Source organism: Sparus aurata, chromosome 11, assembly GCF_900880675.1.
Source record: "Sparus aurata chromosome 11, fSpaAur1.1, whole genome shotgun sequence".
Lineage (NCBI taxonomy): Eukaryota > Metazoa > Chordata > Actinopteri > Spariformes > Sparidae > Sparus > Sparus aurata.
Window position 1 is genome coordinate 9768725 of NC_044197.1, and position 16262 is coordinate 9784986.

At 40.2% G+C, this 16262-nt stretch overlaps 2 protein-coding genes across 4 annotated transcripts; both read left to right on the plus strand.

Moving 5' to 3' along the window:
• The first annotated feature begins 657 nt into the window (after nucleotides 1-657).
• On the plus strand, nucleotides 658-6493 carry LOC115591996 (cytochrome P450 2J6-like). The gene is made up of 9 exons (XM_030434451.1): nucleotides 658-1064; nucleotides 2358-2520; nucleotides 2669-2818; nucleotides 3439-3599; nucleotides 4155-4331; nucleotides 4432-4570; nucleotides 4739-4926; nucleotides 5507-5648; nucleotides 5931-6493. The coding sequence occupies exons 1-9, from the start codon at nucleotides 864-866 to the stop codon at nucleotides 6104-6106; spliced, it is 1497 nt and encodes a 498-aa protein (XP_030290311.1). The 5' UTR covers nucleotides 658-863; the 3' UTR covers nucleotides 6107-6493.
• A 4597-nt stretch (nucleotides 6494-11090) lies between these two features.
• Nucleotides 11091-15333, plus strand: LOC115591994 (cytochrome P450 2J6-like). 3 transcript variants are annotated; one of them, XM_030434445.1, is made up of 9 exons: nucleotides 11092-11378; nucleotides 11652-11814; nucleotides 11945-12094; nucleotides 12334-12494; nucleotides 12873-13049; nucleotides 13130-13268; nucleotides 13390-13577; nucleotides 13879-14020; nucleotides 14626-15333. In XM_030434445.1, the coding sequence occupies exons 1-9, from the start codon at nucleotides 11178-11180 to the stop codon at nucleotides 14799-14801; spliced, it is 1497 nt and encodes a 498-aa protein (XP_030290305.1). In that variant the 5' UTR covers nucleotides 11092-11177; the 3' UTR covers nucleotides 14802-15333. The 3 variants fall into 3 exon arrangements, with proteins under 3 accessions (XP_030290307.1, XP_030290305.1, XP_030290306.1); XM_030434446.1 differs by having other exon boundaries at nucleotides 13133-13268; XM_030434447.1 differs by lacking the exon at nucleotides 14626-15333 and having other exon boundaries at nucleotides 11091-11378; nucleotides 13390-13667; nucleotides 13879-13997.
• The last annotated feature ends 929 nt before the right edge of the window (nucleotides 15334-16262 follow it).

Consider the following 16262-nt stretch of genomic DNA (forward strand, 5'->3'; position numbering starts at 1 on the left):
GTCTCAAAGAGCCCTCTGTAAAATCACAATCACCTTTCACATTATCTGGGTGAGGAGTGGAGCAGGCCTGAAGACAAAGGCGCCTTCCAGGAAATGTTACGTAACACTGGCGGCCTCACAGGACCTCTGAAGTGAAAACAAGTTGGAGCTTGAACTCCTCAAGCTTGGGGTTCACTGTTTGCTCATACGCTGCATGTTAAGGACAAAAGGAGGTCTTCATAGTTATCTTAATACAACTTTTAATACAATGTTTTTTGTCAGAAATCAATTAGTGAATCAACAGGCAGTTGTGGAAAGAGTACTGATAATCTGTTCTCAAGTACAAACAGTTAGATTACCGAAGCATTATAGTTAAAACTGCTGGCTTTAAAATAAAACTAAGTACAAACTATTTTTGGCAAATGCAACTCAGAGGATTACTTATTGATGTTTAAACGTGCACTCTGGAGTTTTGGGGAAGACATTTTAATCAGAAGAGAAAAATCTTCATTGACTGTTTTTTTTAAGGCCTAAACAAGCTAAATGAAAAAAAAAAAAACTCTTTTCATGAGAGATTAAACAAACTGACCTGGAAGGACAATAGAATTTCACGCTGTTTCACTGTTTATGTTTGGCGGACCCTGCCACCTTTCTAGCTACCCTGTGAGCGTCGTTACTTTGATCTGTTTGTCTCCCGCTCCTGGAGAAGCACACAGCCACACTGTGCTTTTATTTTGAAGATTGGGTAACAAAACCGGAAATCTTATGTTGATATACCATCCTGGATTTTATCTTATAGCCTTATTTGCCCTCCCTGAGGGCTGCACGGTGCTGTGACCTGACAGCGCAGCAAAACACTGTGAAATAAACGAGACAGCATAACAATGGAGACCGTCTCCAGTGTGCTGGGCTTTGAGTGGATGGACGGAGGGACTGTTTTGTTATTTCTGTGTGTTTTTCTGTTGCTGGTTGATGTTTGGAAGAACAGAGTACCGGCAAACTTTCCTCCTGGACCCTGGGCTCTTCCTCTCATTGGTGATCTTCATCGCATCGACCCCAGCAGAGTTCACCTGCAGTTCATAAAGGTATGTACCAGTGTTTTAATGTCATAAAATACTTTTATTCAAACTGCACATGAGGGTCTTTTAGGCTGCTTGGGTCTTTTCTTTTCATGCCACTTTTTGATTTAATAAATATTTTAAGTATTACTCGACTGGGCTGCATGTATCAGCTTTGGTTACTAGTTACTTTACAAATACAGATTTTTGCAGAAAAACATACAAAGAGCCTGTGAAATTTGATCTTCTTTATTGTGAAGAAATAAAAATGATACACTATCAAACTGCATGTGTACTGTGTGTGTGTGTGTGTGAGGACCACAACATCTCACATAATCTAAAACTCACCTTTTACCTTCTTGAAGGCTTCAGCCAGCAACACAAACAATCCTCCTCACTCAGCAGTCAAGAGCGCAAAGTGTTATCTCAATCATTAATCACTGTTTTATTACATTTTATAGGTTAGAGTTCATTATTGATTTAGAATATAATCTGCAGTCTTACTGATGATGAAAACAATGATGACAGTAAATAGTAATGGTAATAACGTGGAGGGTCCCAGCCCACTAAAAGGTTGAATGATCAGGTGGGGATTATTACAGATCTATTCGGAGATTTAATATTTGGCTAATGGTCCAAAAATGACATGAGAAATGGTGTCTGAAACTTTGACATTTTAAAAAATACAAAGGTGTTCTGAGGCTGAAATAAAATGTGGTCTGTTCCTGTTTACTTTTCCCCAAACATCTGGCTCTTTTGTGCACTTGAGCCAAGCCTGACAGTGGATCCAGATAACTGAGACATTTTAAGAAAAACTGCACGTGAAGCCACCTGGTGGCACAGGGGAGAAAGTGACAGAGGAAACAATGTTTTGCCATGTTTTTGACTGCTGTAATCTACTTGACGCTTCAGAATTATACCTGTGGGCTCAGCGTGGTGTCGGCCGCAAATTTCCCCTCAAACATATCTGTGTTATCCTGAATCATCTTTAAAGGAACAGTACGTCAACGCCAGACTTGCCAGGTACCAGTTCATTAGGATAATAAATAACCAAAGAAAAGAAGAAAAGAAATGAGGGTTTGGGTTCGAGCACTTAATCGTGTGTTATCGACCATAGAGGCACTTTTGATTTGTTTGTTTTTTTGTTTTTTTCATTTTCAAATGGACTAAAGAGAGTACAGTAGTCAATAATGTGAAAAGAAGCAGTCAAATGACATAAAATATCAGCCAGATGTGTGTCTGTGCTGCAGCCCTCTAAAGCTAGACTGTAGAAGTCAACTCAGTGTTGAACATAAACACCAGTGTGCTCTTTGTGTTCAGTTTGCAGAGAAATATGGGAACGTCTTCAGCCTCCGTCTCTTCGGTGGAAGGGTAGTGATCGTTACAAGCTACAAGCATGTGAGAGAGGCCCTCGTCCAGAAAGGAGAGGACTATGCCGATCGCCCTATCATACCGCTGTTTGATGACTTAGTCGGGAATAAAGGTAGCGCGTGTGTTGCATTTTGTTCACAAGTTGCTAGTGAGTATTAGTAGTATCAGCTAGTAGTATCAAACTGACTCCACGATAACCATATTAGCAATTTATGCATATCCAAATATTTTGGTCTAATAGTGGTTTGTGTTTCCAAAAGGTCTGGTGGGGTCAAGTGGCAGTACATGGAAGCAGCAGAGGAGATTTGCTCTTCAAACGCTCAAAAACTTTGGGTTTGGCAAGAAGACAATGGAGTTATACACCCAGCAGGAGTCCCATTATCTCACGGAGGCTTTTGCCCTTCATCAAGGTACAAAACAAATTTCATATGTTGTGATAAGCAACAACTAATCAGCTAATGTTTCAGAAGTACTTATAGGGTGCTATGCTTTTTTACAACACTTTTATTTAATTTTTTTGGCTTGGTTACAGCAAAACGGGCCAATTCTAGTCATGCAAAAGTCTAAAAAGTTACAATGGGAAATAAAGTTTTACTGCCACTGCTACTTTGAAAATAAGTAAATAACATAAATCTTGTCGCAGGGTTGCAGTGAAAAGGTAGGCATATCAGCCTATATCGCCTCCTCTCTCCTCCTGTTGTTGTACCAAAGTATTGTTTTTTTTTTTATTAAATCTTTATTTGGGAGGGACATGTAAAACATCAGCATACCACTGTGGTGAAAATATAAACAGATGACCTTCCACCAAAGTATTGTTCAAGCCATCCTGCTCTAATGCTCCACCTGCTTCTTCAACAAGCACGCTGTCAAACCTCAAACGCATAACCAACACTGCTGCAAAGATAATAGGTCTCCCCACGCCATTATAAAGCCATCGCACGCATTGCCAATACAATAACACGGGACATCCCACACCCACTCCATCGCAAGTTTCTGTGTGTCTTATCTACATTTTCTCTTTATCTCACAGGCAAGCCTTTTGATGCCCAGCCACTGTTAAACAACGCTGTGTCCAACATCATCTGCTGCCTGGTGTTTGGGGAACGGTATGAGTACACCGACAAGGAGCACCAGGCTATTCTTCATGACTTCGATGAGTTAATGTACTTAGAGGGAGGTGTGTGGGCACAGGTGAGCTTCCTTTGTAAACAGGACTCAGTAAGTCAATGTATTTTGATAACTATTTTGGAAAAGGTTATTTTGGAAAAAAAAAACAACCCAGAATGCAACAATGTGCAAATCCTTTTTTAACCTATCAATTGAAAACTGTTTAAAGACAATATATTTGATTAAACCGATATGTTTTTTTGGAGATATGCACTCTTAACTCAGCCAGTAGGTGTGCAGAACTGAAGACACTGATTCATATTCATAGTCATGTTGGGAGGATATCAACAACCTTGCACATTGGTGCGCAGAGAAACAAGCTGCTGCTTAGCGTCAACAAATCCAAGGAGCTGATTGTTGATTTAAAAAAAAAAAGGCAGACACACATCTTTGTAACCTATAAACTTAACTAAACATAGAGAACAAGAAGTGATACTGTAACCAATGAGGGGAGTCAGGTTTTTATGACAAAAACTAATGAGATCCGAGATTTTGCACAAGTTCCACTCTGTCTGTGTTCAGGTTGTGAACTGTTCCCTGATTCTCAGATGATCTGGTACCTGTCTAAATTCTCTGTAGATTTATAACACATTCCACTGGCTGATGAAGTGGCTGCCTGGACCTCACCAGAGGATTTTCACTCTGACACAGAAGATACTTGACTTCATTGAAATCAAGATCAGAGAACACAAAGAAAGTCTCAACCCGTCCTCACCGAGAGACTACATCGACTGCTTCCTCACAGAGATGGGAGAGGTGAGTGTTTTTATTTGTGTTTGTTGTTTTTTGTTCTCTTTGTATTTTCTAATGATATATGTCATGTGATACCAGAAACTGTCTCTTGTGTTACTGATAGGAGGAAGACAAAGATTCTGGTTTTTATCTGAAGAATTTGTGTGTTTGCACTCTGGACCTGTTTGGTGCTGGAACTGAAACGACCACCACTACTTTACGATGGGGACTGTTATACATGATCTACTATCCTCACATACAAGGTGTGTATGAGTGATATCTGTTCCACTTCCTGCCTGCTTGTTTTGCAAGTGAGTGCTAGAGGTCTCTCACAGGTCACTCCTGTATGGGGAGAGTAGGTGTGTTGCACGTCATTTTCCTCTCAGTTGTCTACACAGACTGACACTGTTTCCTGTTGTCACTGTGTGCAGAGAGAGTCCAGGCAGAGATCGACACTGTCATTGGTTCATCCAGACAACCCTCTCTGACTGACAGAGATGACATGCCCTACACTAATTCAGTCATCCATGAAATCCAGAGAATGGGCAACATTGTTCCCCTCGACATATTCCACATGGCAGGCAAGGACACCACGCTCGACAAGTACACGATCCCAAAGGTACGTGATGCACGTGTGAGAGAGAATTGCTTTATATGAGCATTTGGCTTATTGTACTTTCTCAAGTTGGGTTTTCTGGCAACATAGATTTTGAACGCAGTGCGTGCTATCTATCAAAGTCCCTATTGTTTTCTCTCCCTCCACTGTTTATACAGTTTCTCTCCAGCTGTTGTTCTCAATAAAGGAGAATAGCCAAAGAAAATGATTTTTAGTAAAAATAAGACTTTGTTGGCTCAGGTGTCTCCTCAAGCTGCAAACAGGTACAGGAGGCCAGATGGGCTGCTGTAATATTTGGTTGCCCTAAAGGAAGTTCTGGCAAATCATTTGGCCTCAACCCTGTATAAGTTGAAGAAAATGGATGGATGAATGGATATGTTAATTAATAATAAGTAATTATATAGGTTGTGGGTCTAAAATGTACAGAACCTCTGTTGCACTTTGGTGTTGCCCAGTTACCAGGCCTTTTACACACAATGTGACAAAATAATCTTATAACGAAGTCCATTTAGTAGCCACTTCTTGATCTTCTTGAACTGACATCAGTTTGATTTACTGTTTTTCATTGACGGCATCTCTACAGGGCACTGTAGTCCTGCCCGTACTGACCTCAGTTCTACATGATGATTCGATGTGGGAAACTCCACACTCCTTCAACCCTCAACATTTTCTGGACCAGGACGGCAAATTTAGGAAGAGAGAGGCCTTCCTGCCTTTTTCAGCAGGTTAGTCAAATGGTGGTCACAACAAATCTAAAGCTCAGTTGTATGTTGTTTAATCCAAGGGCTTCACAGAAGAAAATGAATATAGATACAAAGCGTTGCTCGCACGCAATCTTTTGTGTGTTTATGTAACACAGCTGGGAGGAGATCAGGGTCCACACCCTGCTCTATTCTTCAGTTGTTTCAGACTTAGAGCTGCAAAAAATATTATATGATTCAAGTGAATCTCTTTAAAAAATACCGTGTTTACAGTGTAAATACAGCTCATTTGTTGTGTATCATCAGGAAAGCGTGTGTGTCTCGGGGAGCAACTGGCCAGGATGGAGTTATTCCTCTTCTTTACTTCCCTCCTTCAGAGGTTTTCTTTCTCTGCACCTCCTGGAGAGAAGCCCAGTCTGGAGTACAAGTTAGGAATCACCCGCTGTCCCAAACCTCACGACCTCTGTGCCGTACCACGATAAACCACCAACTGTCCCAATCTCTGTTTCACAGCGCAGTGAATCAGTGTGCTACACTACATTTATCTTGAAATACTAATATGTAACCTGACACACAAGATGATTTATTACACAGATTTGCAAGATCACAGCATGTTATCTCGCAAATCCAGCTGCTGTGCCAGGTTAATTAATATCTGCTACATTGTTGTTGTTTTTTACCTATAGTGTGAGTAAAATATATATGGATGTTATTTTTTTCTTGTCAGTCAAAATTACTTTTTATATAACAACTTTAATCTACTGAATTTAAACCCTTAAAGAACTCCAGGTCAGACTTTCCACTGCACATTGGATTTATCAGATTTGCTGAAACTTGATGTGTGTGTAAATAAATGATACTGAGATTTAGTTTGTGTTTCTTTTTTGTTCATGTTCACATTGTGGTTTCAGTCAGAGGTTGTGTAAAATTCTGTTTCTGCGCTTTTTTGCTCCATATGCTAAAAAAAATGCTTCATAAATCATGGTATGGATATTTCAAAGAGCCCTCTGTGAAATCACAGTTTACTCCTGCATACAGGATGGTGGTGCCTCTCACAATAACTGGGTGAGGAGTGAAGGAGGCTGGAAAACAAAGAAACAGACATAGAAATGTTATTTACTGTAACACTAGAGGCCTCACAGGACCTCGGAAGGGAAACAAGTTGGAGCTTGAACACATGACAAGAATGACTTCCTAATCATTTGAATATGAATCACTTGTCAGTAATCAGTCAGTGAATCAACAGTACAGTTGGCAATGAAAATAAAATGTGTAAAAAAATGTAAAGGCATCTTCAAATACATGATTGAACTTGTACAGCAGATGGATTTTTATGCAGGTGTGTCCGTAACAGATGTGTTCAGCAGATCGCTGTGTCATGCTCTCAGCACTTTGCTGCCAGTTACATTTGATCCAGTTTCAAAGGGTGAAGCAATCTGTGATAAAGGTAGACGTGACCGCTCACCTACAACTCGTGATTTTACTTCTATACTTGTGAGGAGCCCGAAGACATAATGCTTTTCTTGGCACCAAACCCTCACCTTGACACTTGCCCTAAAACTCCTTTTGCGGCTGGATTAACCATTATAGGCCCACACACCTGCTGCCAGAAAAGCTCCCATTGTTTTGCGTTACAGCCAGTACTCCAGATATTAGAAAATAAAGATTTCAAACTAGATTTAAACAATCTCATGGATTATGCAGTAAATTCTGACAACATGATTTGGATCAGTCAGATTTGCTGAAACTTGATGTGTGTGTAAGTAAATTATACTGAGATTTATTTTGTACTTCTGTGTGTTCATGTTCACACTGTGGTCTCAGTCAGAGGTTTGGCAGGTGATAAAAACAGCCAAATTAGAAAACACGATTATGTGTCAGACCTGTTCTGGTCCATGCACTGAAAAAAGTGCTTTTTTTAAAAAAAATACTCACAAATCACAGCCTGCTGCCAAAGACAGGATGGTGCTGCCTCTCATATTATCTGGGTGAGGAGTGGAGGACGCTGGGAAAAAAAGGCCAAAACAAGCAAATGTTACGTAACACTGGCGGCCTCACAGGACCTCTGAAGGGGAAACAAGTTGGAGCTTGAACTCGTCAAGCTGGTTGTTGACTGCATATTGTGGACACAAGGAGGTCTTTCTAGCCATTTTAATACTGATACCATTCATTTGTCCGTGATCAACCAGTGCACTGACAGTGCAGTTGCCGTATTTGGCATTTAACATTGAGAATATGATGATAATATGATGTTAGCACAATATAAATTGAATTCATAAAACTTCCTCTAAAGGATCGAAAAGCAGACAAAACATGTAGATAATGATGCAGGGTTGATATGGTATTCAAGAGGAGCAAAATCCTGAAAAGGAATTTGCTACAAATTGAGTTACCAAAATGGGGTGACTTGGGGCTTGTAGGGCCCCTCTGGGTCAGAGGCCATTAGGGTCTGCTTTGCCCTGTTGGTGATCCATCCTTGACTCATACTGGTCATTAGAAAGATGGATGTAGAAGGGCAAAATGGTGAAAAGTAACTAAGTACTTATTCAAGTACATATGTACAGTTTTGAGATACTCGCACTTGAGTAAGTCTATTTAATACATATTGATGCTTCTAAGCCACTGAATTTATCTGACAAATTTAGTTACTCTTTATTTTGCAAATATAAGTCATTAATACAAAATAAAAACTACTAAATTGTGTTTTTTTTTACAGACTTAGCAACCCAGCAGTATGTTGTAAGGGAAATTCTCCTTGTTGAGGCGGAGATTTGATGCGTGATGAATCAGATCTCTTTAATATATGCAGCACGGAGAGAAGACCTGCAGTGATCTCTCCAGTCTTTCAAATGTTTCTGACTTAAATACAGTGGTTACAAACTTTTCCACAGTTGTTGATTACTCCTTACCGGAGAGTTTGTGTTTTCTCAGTTTTCGTCATATATTAATTTTAGTTAGAAGATCTGCTTTATTGTTTTTCTCCAATAATGTAAGTAATACATCATTTGGATGTTTTCTTTTTCTCGATTAAAATTACTTTTTAGATAATTAGTGTTGTAGGTTTTCCAATAAAACCTTTCTGAATCCACAGGAGCTTATGGCTGACGTGTGTGATTCAAAAAGTGTGTCCTCCACAGTAGTTTCTCTTTTATATTTGTTCGACAAAAATGCAAAAAGAAAGCGCAATTAAATTATGAAACTAATATCAAATCCAAAATGCACTCAACCATGAACTGAAATTACCATGAAATACTTAATTACTCATATGGTAACTACTGAATTCTAATATGCAATTAAATCCTTAAAACACTCCAATTCCACCTATTCACTGCACATTGGATTTGTTGGATTTGTCTTAAACTTGGTGTGTTAAAGGGATAGTTCGTGTTTTTTGAAGTGGGGTCATATAAAGTACATATCTATAGTCGGTCTGTTCCCTACTGTAATCACCGATCAGCGCAGCCTCAGTTTGGAGAAGTAGAGAGCCGCTCCAGCCCAGACGCTCAGCTTTGTACTGCAGTGAACGGGGTCCAGAGAAAAAGTTAAATTTAACCACCTAAAACAAGGCTTATCTAAAAAAAAAATCTATAACAGTTCAAGTGTATGTTCTATAGAGAAAATTCATACTGCTTTACATCGCTGTCAGACCGGCCTTTCTTTTGGCGGGGGGAAGGAACATCTGCAGCTGCAGAATGCACTTCTGCAGATGAGGAGACTGTCACTGGACTCCAGAAGGCTTGAGGTATGTCAATTTTAGGGAAATATCCTGCTTATTTAGTCCATAAATTATATGAAGTCAGTGATGTGGTGCTAATAGAAAATATATGTATAACAGGACCCAGATGCTGCACAGTCTCCTAAGCAGCCTGGTAACATTGTGAGTATTGGCTAAAGTAAATCTACATTATACACAAATCCTGCTGTGCTAATTGACATTTCTTTTACGAACTTCACAAACTGTCAGAAGACTGTATGCACAGCACCCGGAGAAACAGATAGCGCTGGCAGACATTAAAATCAAGATTCAAGAAGAGAAAGCTCCAAGAAATGGAGCTGGAGCTTGAGATTGAGACACTCAGGAAACTGGACCTGGAAATCCAGAAACTAGAAAGAGAAGTTAGTATTTCAGTGCACACAGTAACCATAACTGCAATACAGTGTTTTAATCTTTGTTACTTTTGCTCTCTCTATTCCAGGATCCAAGCAACCAAGAGAAATGACTGCCAAATAAACCCTCAGGTGGTGTAGGCACTGAAACCGAGATTTCGGGAGGCCAAAGGTCATCTCGATTCAAGCCCTTGTCTTGCTGTGTGCATGGTTTGTAGGCCTGCTGTGGTGGGGTTTGGGGGTCCGCAAGGGGAGTCACAACAAAAAATAGTGAGTATCCAACTGTGACTGATCATATAAGAAACTAATGGTTGCACGTTGAAATTGAGGTTACCTGCAATCTTGTAAAACTCCTCCTTGATGTACAGGGGTCTTCTGTTGCCAGGGGCGGTGATGAATATGCTGATGAATGACTTCAGTGCCAGACAAACACGTCTTATTGTGCAGCAAATGGTTCCTTTATTGAGGTTCTCTGCATCCCCAACAGAATAAAGGAAGCTCCCACTTGCAAAAAATCTCAATGTGACACAGACCATCTGTGGTACAGTCAGAGCATGGCTTTGCGCCGTCTGGTGCTGTATTTTTGGACCCAGCAGCCTATATAAATATCTCAGTCCATCACCTGACAATCTGTAATTCTCAATGAGGTAGTCATCGTCAAAGACCAATGTGTCTGACCTGTCCTGGAAGACTCTTTCATGCCTAAATGCTCATCTGAGGATTAGGGCTTCCCCAAAAAAGGTCAAGCCATTATAAAGATGGAACAGGTGAATGGGAGTTGGATATGTATGTAAGTATGTATGTATGTATGTATGTATGTATGTATGTATGTATGTATGTAATATCAGCTGTGTTTTGTAATCTCAATTACTGCAATAAAACATATTTATGAAACCTCGGATGGCAATTTGACAAGCAGTCTTTATTAGCATAGCACTTGGCCTGAGTAATAATACTACCACTTGAATCAGTATAAAAAGACTGTTGCAATTACAAACAGCCAACAGATTTAAATGGAATGAAAAATGACAATATATATGTAATATTTTAATGCAGGATAATTAAAATGATGCAACATACATAGAAAGACCATGGACATGCTGTAAAACACATTAATTCCTCACAGGATTTACGATGGAAATACAGGTGAATCTCTAGGATTAATCTTAGCCTGGCTGTTAGACTGGTCTGGAGCAGGCTAGCTCCACAGAATAAATCTCCATGGTAACTTGGCCAGGTAAAGTTTGATCTGCTTTCATGCAACCTACTTGAGGCTAAATTCAGCCAGGATAACCAACATATCCCAGCTTAATCCCTTATCTTGGTTTTGTGCAATACCCCTCTGGACAGGTCATAAAAACCTGTGTTTATTTACCTAACCTGACACTGTTCTCTAGTCACAGCAGAGCCACCACTGTAGAGAGAGAGCATTAAAAAAACCAACAAATGGCGACAGTCTCCAGTGTCCTGGGCTTTGAGTGGATGGACTTCAGCAGTATTTTGATATTTCTGTGTGTTTTTCTGTTGCTGGCTGATGTTTGGAAGAACAGAGCACCGGCAAACTTTCCTCCTGGACCCTGGTCTCTTCCTTTCATTGGTGATCTTCATCGCATCGACGCCAAGAGAATTCACCTGCAGTTCACAGAGGTATGATGAGACCTGTTTTAAAGTACATTTATTCAAGTAGGCCCACAGACTACTTGATTACAAATTTGAGGTATGTGGCATTTGTTGGGAGTCAAACAAACGTGTTTTCTTACGTCTGGAGAACAAGATTTGTAGGCCAGCTTATATAATGCTGTTGTGACACATTTGACCTTTGACCAGACAGGGACTATTTCTGCTTAATGTTTTTCATCCTCAGACAGCAGAAGTCAACTCAGTGTTGAACATAAACACCAGTGCGCTCTTTGTGTTCAGTTTGCACAGAAATATGGGAACGTTTTCAGCCTCCGTCTCTTTGGTGGAAGGGTCGTGGTCATTAATGGCTACAAGCTTGTGAGAGAGGCCCTCGTCCAGAAAGGAGAGGACTTCGTAGATCGCCCCAGCATACCAATGTTTGAAGACTCAATTGGGAATCAAGGTAGAGTGTGTTGGATTTTGTTTAAAAAGTTGCTGACCTTTCAGTTAGGATAGTAGCATCAGACTGACACCAAATTAGCTTTGTACAGTTGTGTATAGACCAACTATTGCTTGTTTTGTGTTTCCAAAAGGTCTGGGATTTTCGAATGGCAATCCATGGAAGCAGCAGAGGAGATTTGCTCTTCATACTCTCAGAAACTTTGGGATTGGCAAGAAGACCCTGGAGCCGTCCATCCAACAGGAGTCCCATTATCTCACTGAGACTTTTGCCCTTCATCAAGGTACTAAAAAACATATTTGCTTTCTCGACAAGAAATCAAGTAACAGCTAATGCGTCTTTAATGCCAGCCTAATAAATGTGAAAGTCTGTCCCAGATTCTGTGAGATTTTATAGACAGGCTGCCACAGTCCAGCATAGAGCAGATTAGGAGAGAGAATGGCTCTGTATCATTTATTTATTTATTTATTTATGTATTTTATTTCTTTGTGTCATATTCTACATTTTCTCTTAACTCCATAGGCAAGCCATTCAGTGCTCATTCGCTGATAAACAATGCTGTGTCCAACATCATCTGCTGCCTGGTGTTTGGGGAACGCTTTGAGTACACAGACAAGGAGCACCAGACTCTTCTTCAGGACATGAATGAATTAACCCGCTTACAGGGAAGTCTGTGGGCACAGGTGAGCGGACTTTCTGAACAGGTCCAACCTTCAACCTGGAGGACCAGGTGTGACTTTTTGTCTGACCTCTCTAATGTTGCCTGTCTGGCTCATTTAAACCTGGCAGGGGCTCTAAGACCTAACCAGTGTAGCTCACAAGGTCTTTGAGGCAGACAAGCCCACTGCCATCAAGGTGGCAGCACATGGGGCTAACTTTGTTGGAATGATATTAATTCAATTTTATACAGAAAATCCAATTAGAGATGATTTAATGGATGTGGAGTGTCTCCAAATTCAGTCAAACAAACAGTTTTGTCATGGCCTCCTCGTGTTTGTGTTCAAGTTGTGAACTGTTCCCTGATTCTCAGATGATCTGGTACCTGTCTTAATTCTCTGTAGGCTTACAACACATTGCCTTGGTTGATGAAGTGGCTTCCTGGACCTCACCAGAGGGTATTCACTCTGACGCAAAAGTTAGTAGACTCCGTAGAAATTAAGATCAAAGAACACAAAGAAAGTCTCGACCCCTCGTCACCAAGAGACTACATCGACTGCTTCCTCACAGAGATGGGAGAGGTGAGAGTTTTTATTTGTTTGTCAGGTGTTTGTTCTCTTTTCTATTGTCTAATGAAGTATTTCTCTTGAATTATTGATAGAAGGAGGACAAAGACTCTGGTTTCGATTTGAAGAATTTGTGTTTTTGCACTCTGGACCTGTTTGGTGCTGGAACTGAAACGACCACCACTACTTTACACTGGGGACTGTTATACATGATCCACTATCCTCACATACAAGGTGTGTATGTGTGAGGAGTAATATCTATTGTCCTTTATTTGGAGAGTGAGCATGTTGCGCGTCATTTTCCTCTCAGTTGTCTACACAGACTCACGCTGTTTCCTGTTGTCACTGTGTGCAGAGAGAGTCCAGGCAGAGATCGACACTGTCATTGGTTCATCCAGACAACCTTCTATGACTGACAGAGATGACATGCCCTATACTAATGCAGTCATCCATGAAATCCAGAGAATGAGCGACATCGTTCCCCTCAATTTGGCCCGCATGGCAGGCAAGGACATCACGCTCGACAAGTACACAATCCCAAAGGTAGATGATGCACATGTGAGAAAGAACTGCATGCGTGAGAATTTTGCTCATGGTTTGCCTGGATTTTCTGGTAACAGCTTTTAAATGCAGGTATTTTATCATCATCATTTTTTGTCTTTTTATCTTTTTCATCTTCCTGTTTCCATGGTTGGACACCTTGAAGTTAAACTGTGTCATTGTTACTTTACCCTGTCTTATTTGTGTTTATTAAAACAAAGCTACTCAAAGTAACGTAGAAACAAACACATCTTATAAGAAAAAACATGTAAATGTAAATGTTTTCTTGACGGCCTTTCTGCAGGGCAACATGATCCTGGCCACACTGAACTCTGTTCTGAATGATGAGTCGATGTGGGAAACTCCACACACCTTCAACCCTCAACATTTTCTGGACCAGGATGGCAAGTTTAGAAAGAGAGAGGCCTTCTTACCGTTTTCAACAGGTAAGTCAGTAGTTATAGCCCTCTAAAGCCCAGTTATACAATTATACAATTCAGTGAAAAAAGTATTCAACCTCTTCCTGATTTCTTCTACCTTTTTGCGTTTATATTATGGCTGCTGCCATTTTGCAGAGCTTGCAGGTTGCTACACCTCTGTGCTATTTGGATCTGAGCCTACCCTGCTTTATTGTCTATTTTACTTTGAATGGGACCATAACTTACAAAATGCTGTAATAAAGAAGGCAGATAAGATAAGCTTTATCTAAATTAGGAAACTGTGTACAGAGGTAACATCTCTAGTGAGAATTAAGGCAAATTTCTAATAGGCTTGCGATAAAGTCTGGCTTCTTTTTGAAAACAGTGGAGTCGCATAAGAAAGAATGCAGGTTTGAGGCACTTTTGCACTTGCTGCATTTTAAGACCGGGGAGCTCCGTCCTTATTATTTTACAGTCCACTATATGAAAGCAACTGGTGCAAAATGGTATTCACGATTGAGTTTTCGAGAAAAAAGCCACAGCAAACCAAGAGAACCATGTAGGGGTCAGAATCTCTTAAAAATGTTTGAATACATGTTGTGTTGAATACATGTTGTGTTGTGTCTTCTCAGGAAAGCGTGTGTGTCTCGGGGAGCAGCTGGCCAGGATGGAGTTATTCCTCTTCTTTACTTCCCTCCTTCAGAGGTTTTCTTTCTCTGCACCTCCTGGAGAGAAGCCCAGTCTGGACTTTCAGTTAGGATTCATTCGCGCTCCACAACCTTACCGCCTCTGTGCCGTACCACGATAAACAACCGACTGAACTGAACTGAACCATCTCTGTTTCACAACGCAGTGAATCAGTGTGCTACACTTCATTTATCTTATGAAACTAATATGTAACCTGACGCACAAGATGATTTATTACACAGATTTGCAAGATCACAGCATATTATCTCGCAAATCCAGCTGCCGCGACAGGTTAATTAATATCTGCTTCATTGTTGTTGTTTTTTTTTAACTATAGTGTGAATAAAATATATTTGGATGTTATCTTCTCAGTCAAAATTACTTTTTATATAATTACTGTAACCTACTGAATTTAAATCCTTTAAAGGAATCCAGTTCAGACTTTCCACTGCACACTGGATTTGTCAAATTTGCTGAAACTTGATGCATGTAGTTTGTGTTTTCTCAGTTTTTGTCACATATTAATGTTAGTTTGAATATCTGCTATATTGTTTTTTATTCAATAATGTGAGTAAAACATAATTTAGATGTTTTTAGATCATCAATGTAATTACTGAATTTCAATATGCAATAAAATCCTTAAAACATTCCAAGTCAGACTTTTCACTGCACATTGGATTTGTCAGATTTGCTTAAACTTGATGTGTTTGTTTAAATGATACTGAGGTTTAGTTTGTGTTCTACATGTTCATGTTCACACTGTGGTTTCAGTCAGAAATAAAATGCTTCATAAATCATGATGAGGACATTTTTTCAAAAAGCCTTCTATAAAAGCGTAGTGTGCACCTGCAGACAGGATGATGCTGCCTCTCACATGATCTGGGTGAGGAGTGAAGGAGAGCCAGACAAAGAAATTTTACGTAACACTGGTGGCCTCACTGGACCTCTGAAGTGAAAACAAGTTGGAGCTTAAACTCCTTAAAATGGTGGTTTACTGACTGCTCCTGCACTGTTTGTTATGCACAAAAGCAGGTCCACCTAACAGTTTGGACATCAATCACTCGTCACCTTCACCTTGTGACTGTACTTCACAAAGGACAGAGGCAGTGTGGCATCACGGGATTTGTTGTTTTCATTGTCAAACTGCCACCATTGCTGTAGAAAAGCCTACCGGTGAAGTGAAGTTGGCTGTGAAAGTCCATGTATGTACTAAATCATTACTTCTTTCAGATGTTTAGCACACATTTGTTAAAATCCAATAAGATAAGCCATCCACCTGACAGGTGTGGCAAATCAAGATGCTGATTGAACAGGATTCAGGCACAGGTGTTCCCTGCCCATGCTGGTGACCAGCATACCAGCTTCATCATGCTGGTCCACCAGCTAAACCAGCACCAAACCAGCACTAACCAGCATTGACTCAAACACAATGCAGTTTTCCTGCGTGACTATATTACACACAAAGTCAATGATGTTTACCCAGAGACGCTAAAAATTGCGGCAAGCAAACATGTGCATGAGATGAAAATATTGAACTCAAGCTAAATGTTCACTGAGGCTGTGTTCGTACATTAATAAACCC

What these genes read in the sequence shown, in the direction of transcription:
- LOC115591996 (XM_030434451.1), top strand. Translation starts at nt 864, where the DNA reads ATGGAGACCGTCTCCAGTGTGCTGGGCTTTGAGTGGATGGACGGAGGG. An exon ending in TTCACCTGCAGTTCATAAAG is followed by an intron (nt 1,065 to 2,357) that starts GTATGTACCAGT and finishes CTTTGTGTTCAG; the next exon opens with TTTGCAGAGAAATATGGGAA. An exon ending in GGCTTTTGCCCTTCATCAAG is followed by an intron (nt 2,819 to 3,438) that starts GTACAAAACAAA and finishes TTTATCTCACAG; the next exon opens with GCAAGCCTTTTGATGCCCAG.
- LOC115591994 (XM_030434445.1), top strand. Translation starts at nt 11,178, where the DNA reads ATGGCGACAGTCTCCAGTGTCCTGGGCTTTGAGTGGATGGACTTCAGC. An exon ending in AGACTCAATTGGGAATCAAG is followed by an intron (nt 11,815 to 11,944) that starts GTAGAGTGTGTT and finishes TGTTTCCAAAAG; the next exon opens with GTCTGGGATTTTCGAATGGC. An exon ending in TCCTCACAGAGATGGGAGAG is followed by an intron (nt 13,050 to 13,129) that starts GTGAGAGTTTTT and finishes AATTATTGATAG; the next exon opens with AAGGAGGACAAAGACTCTGG.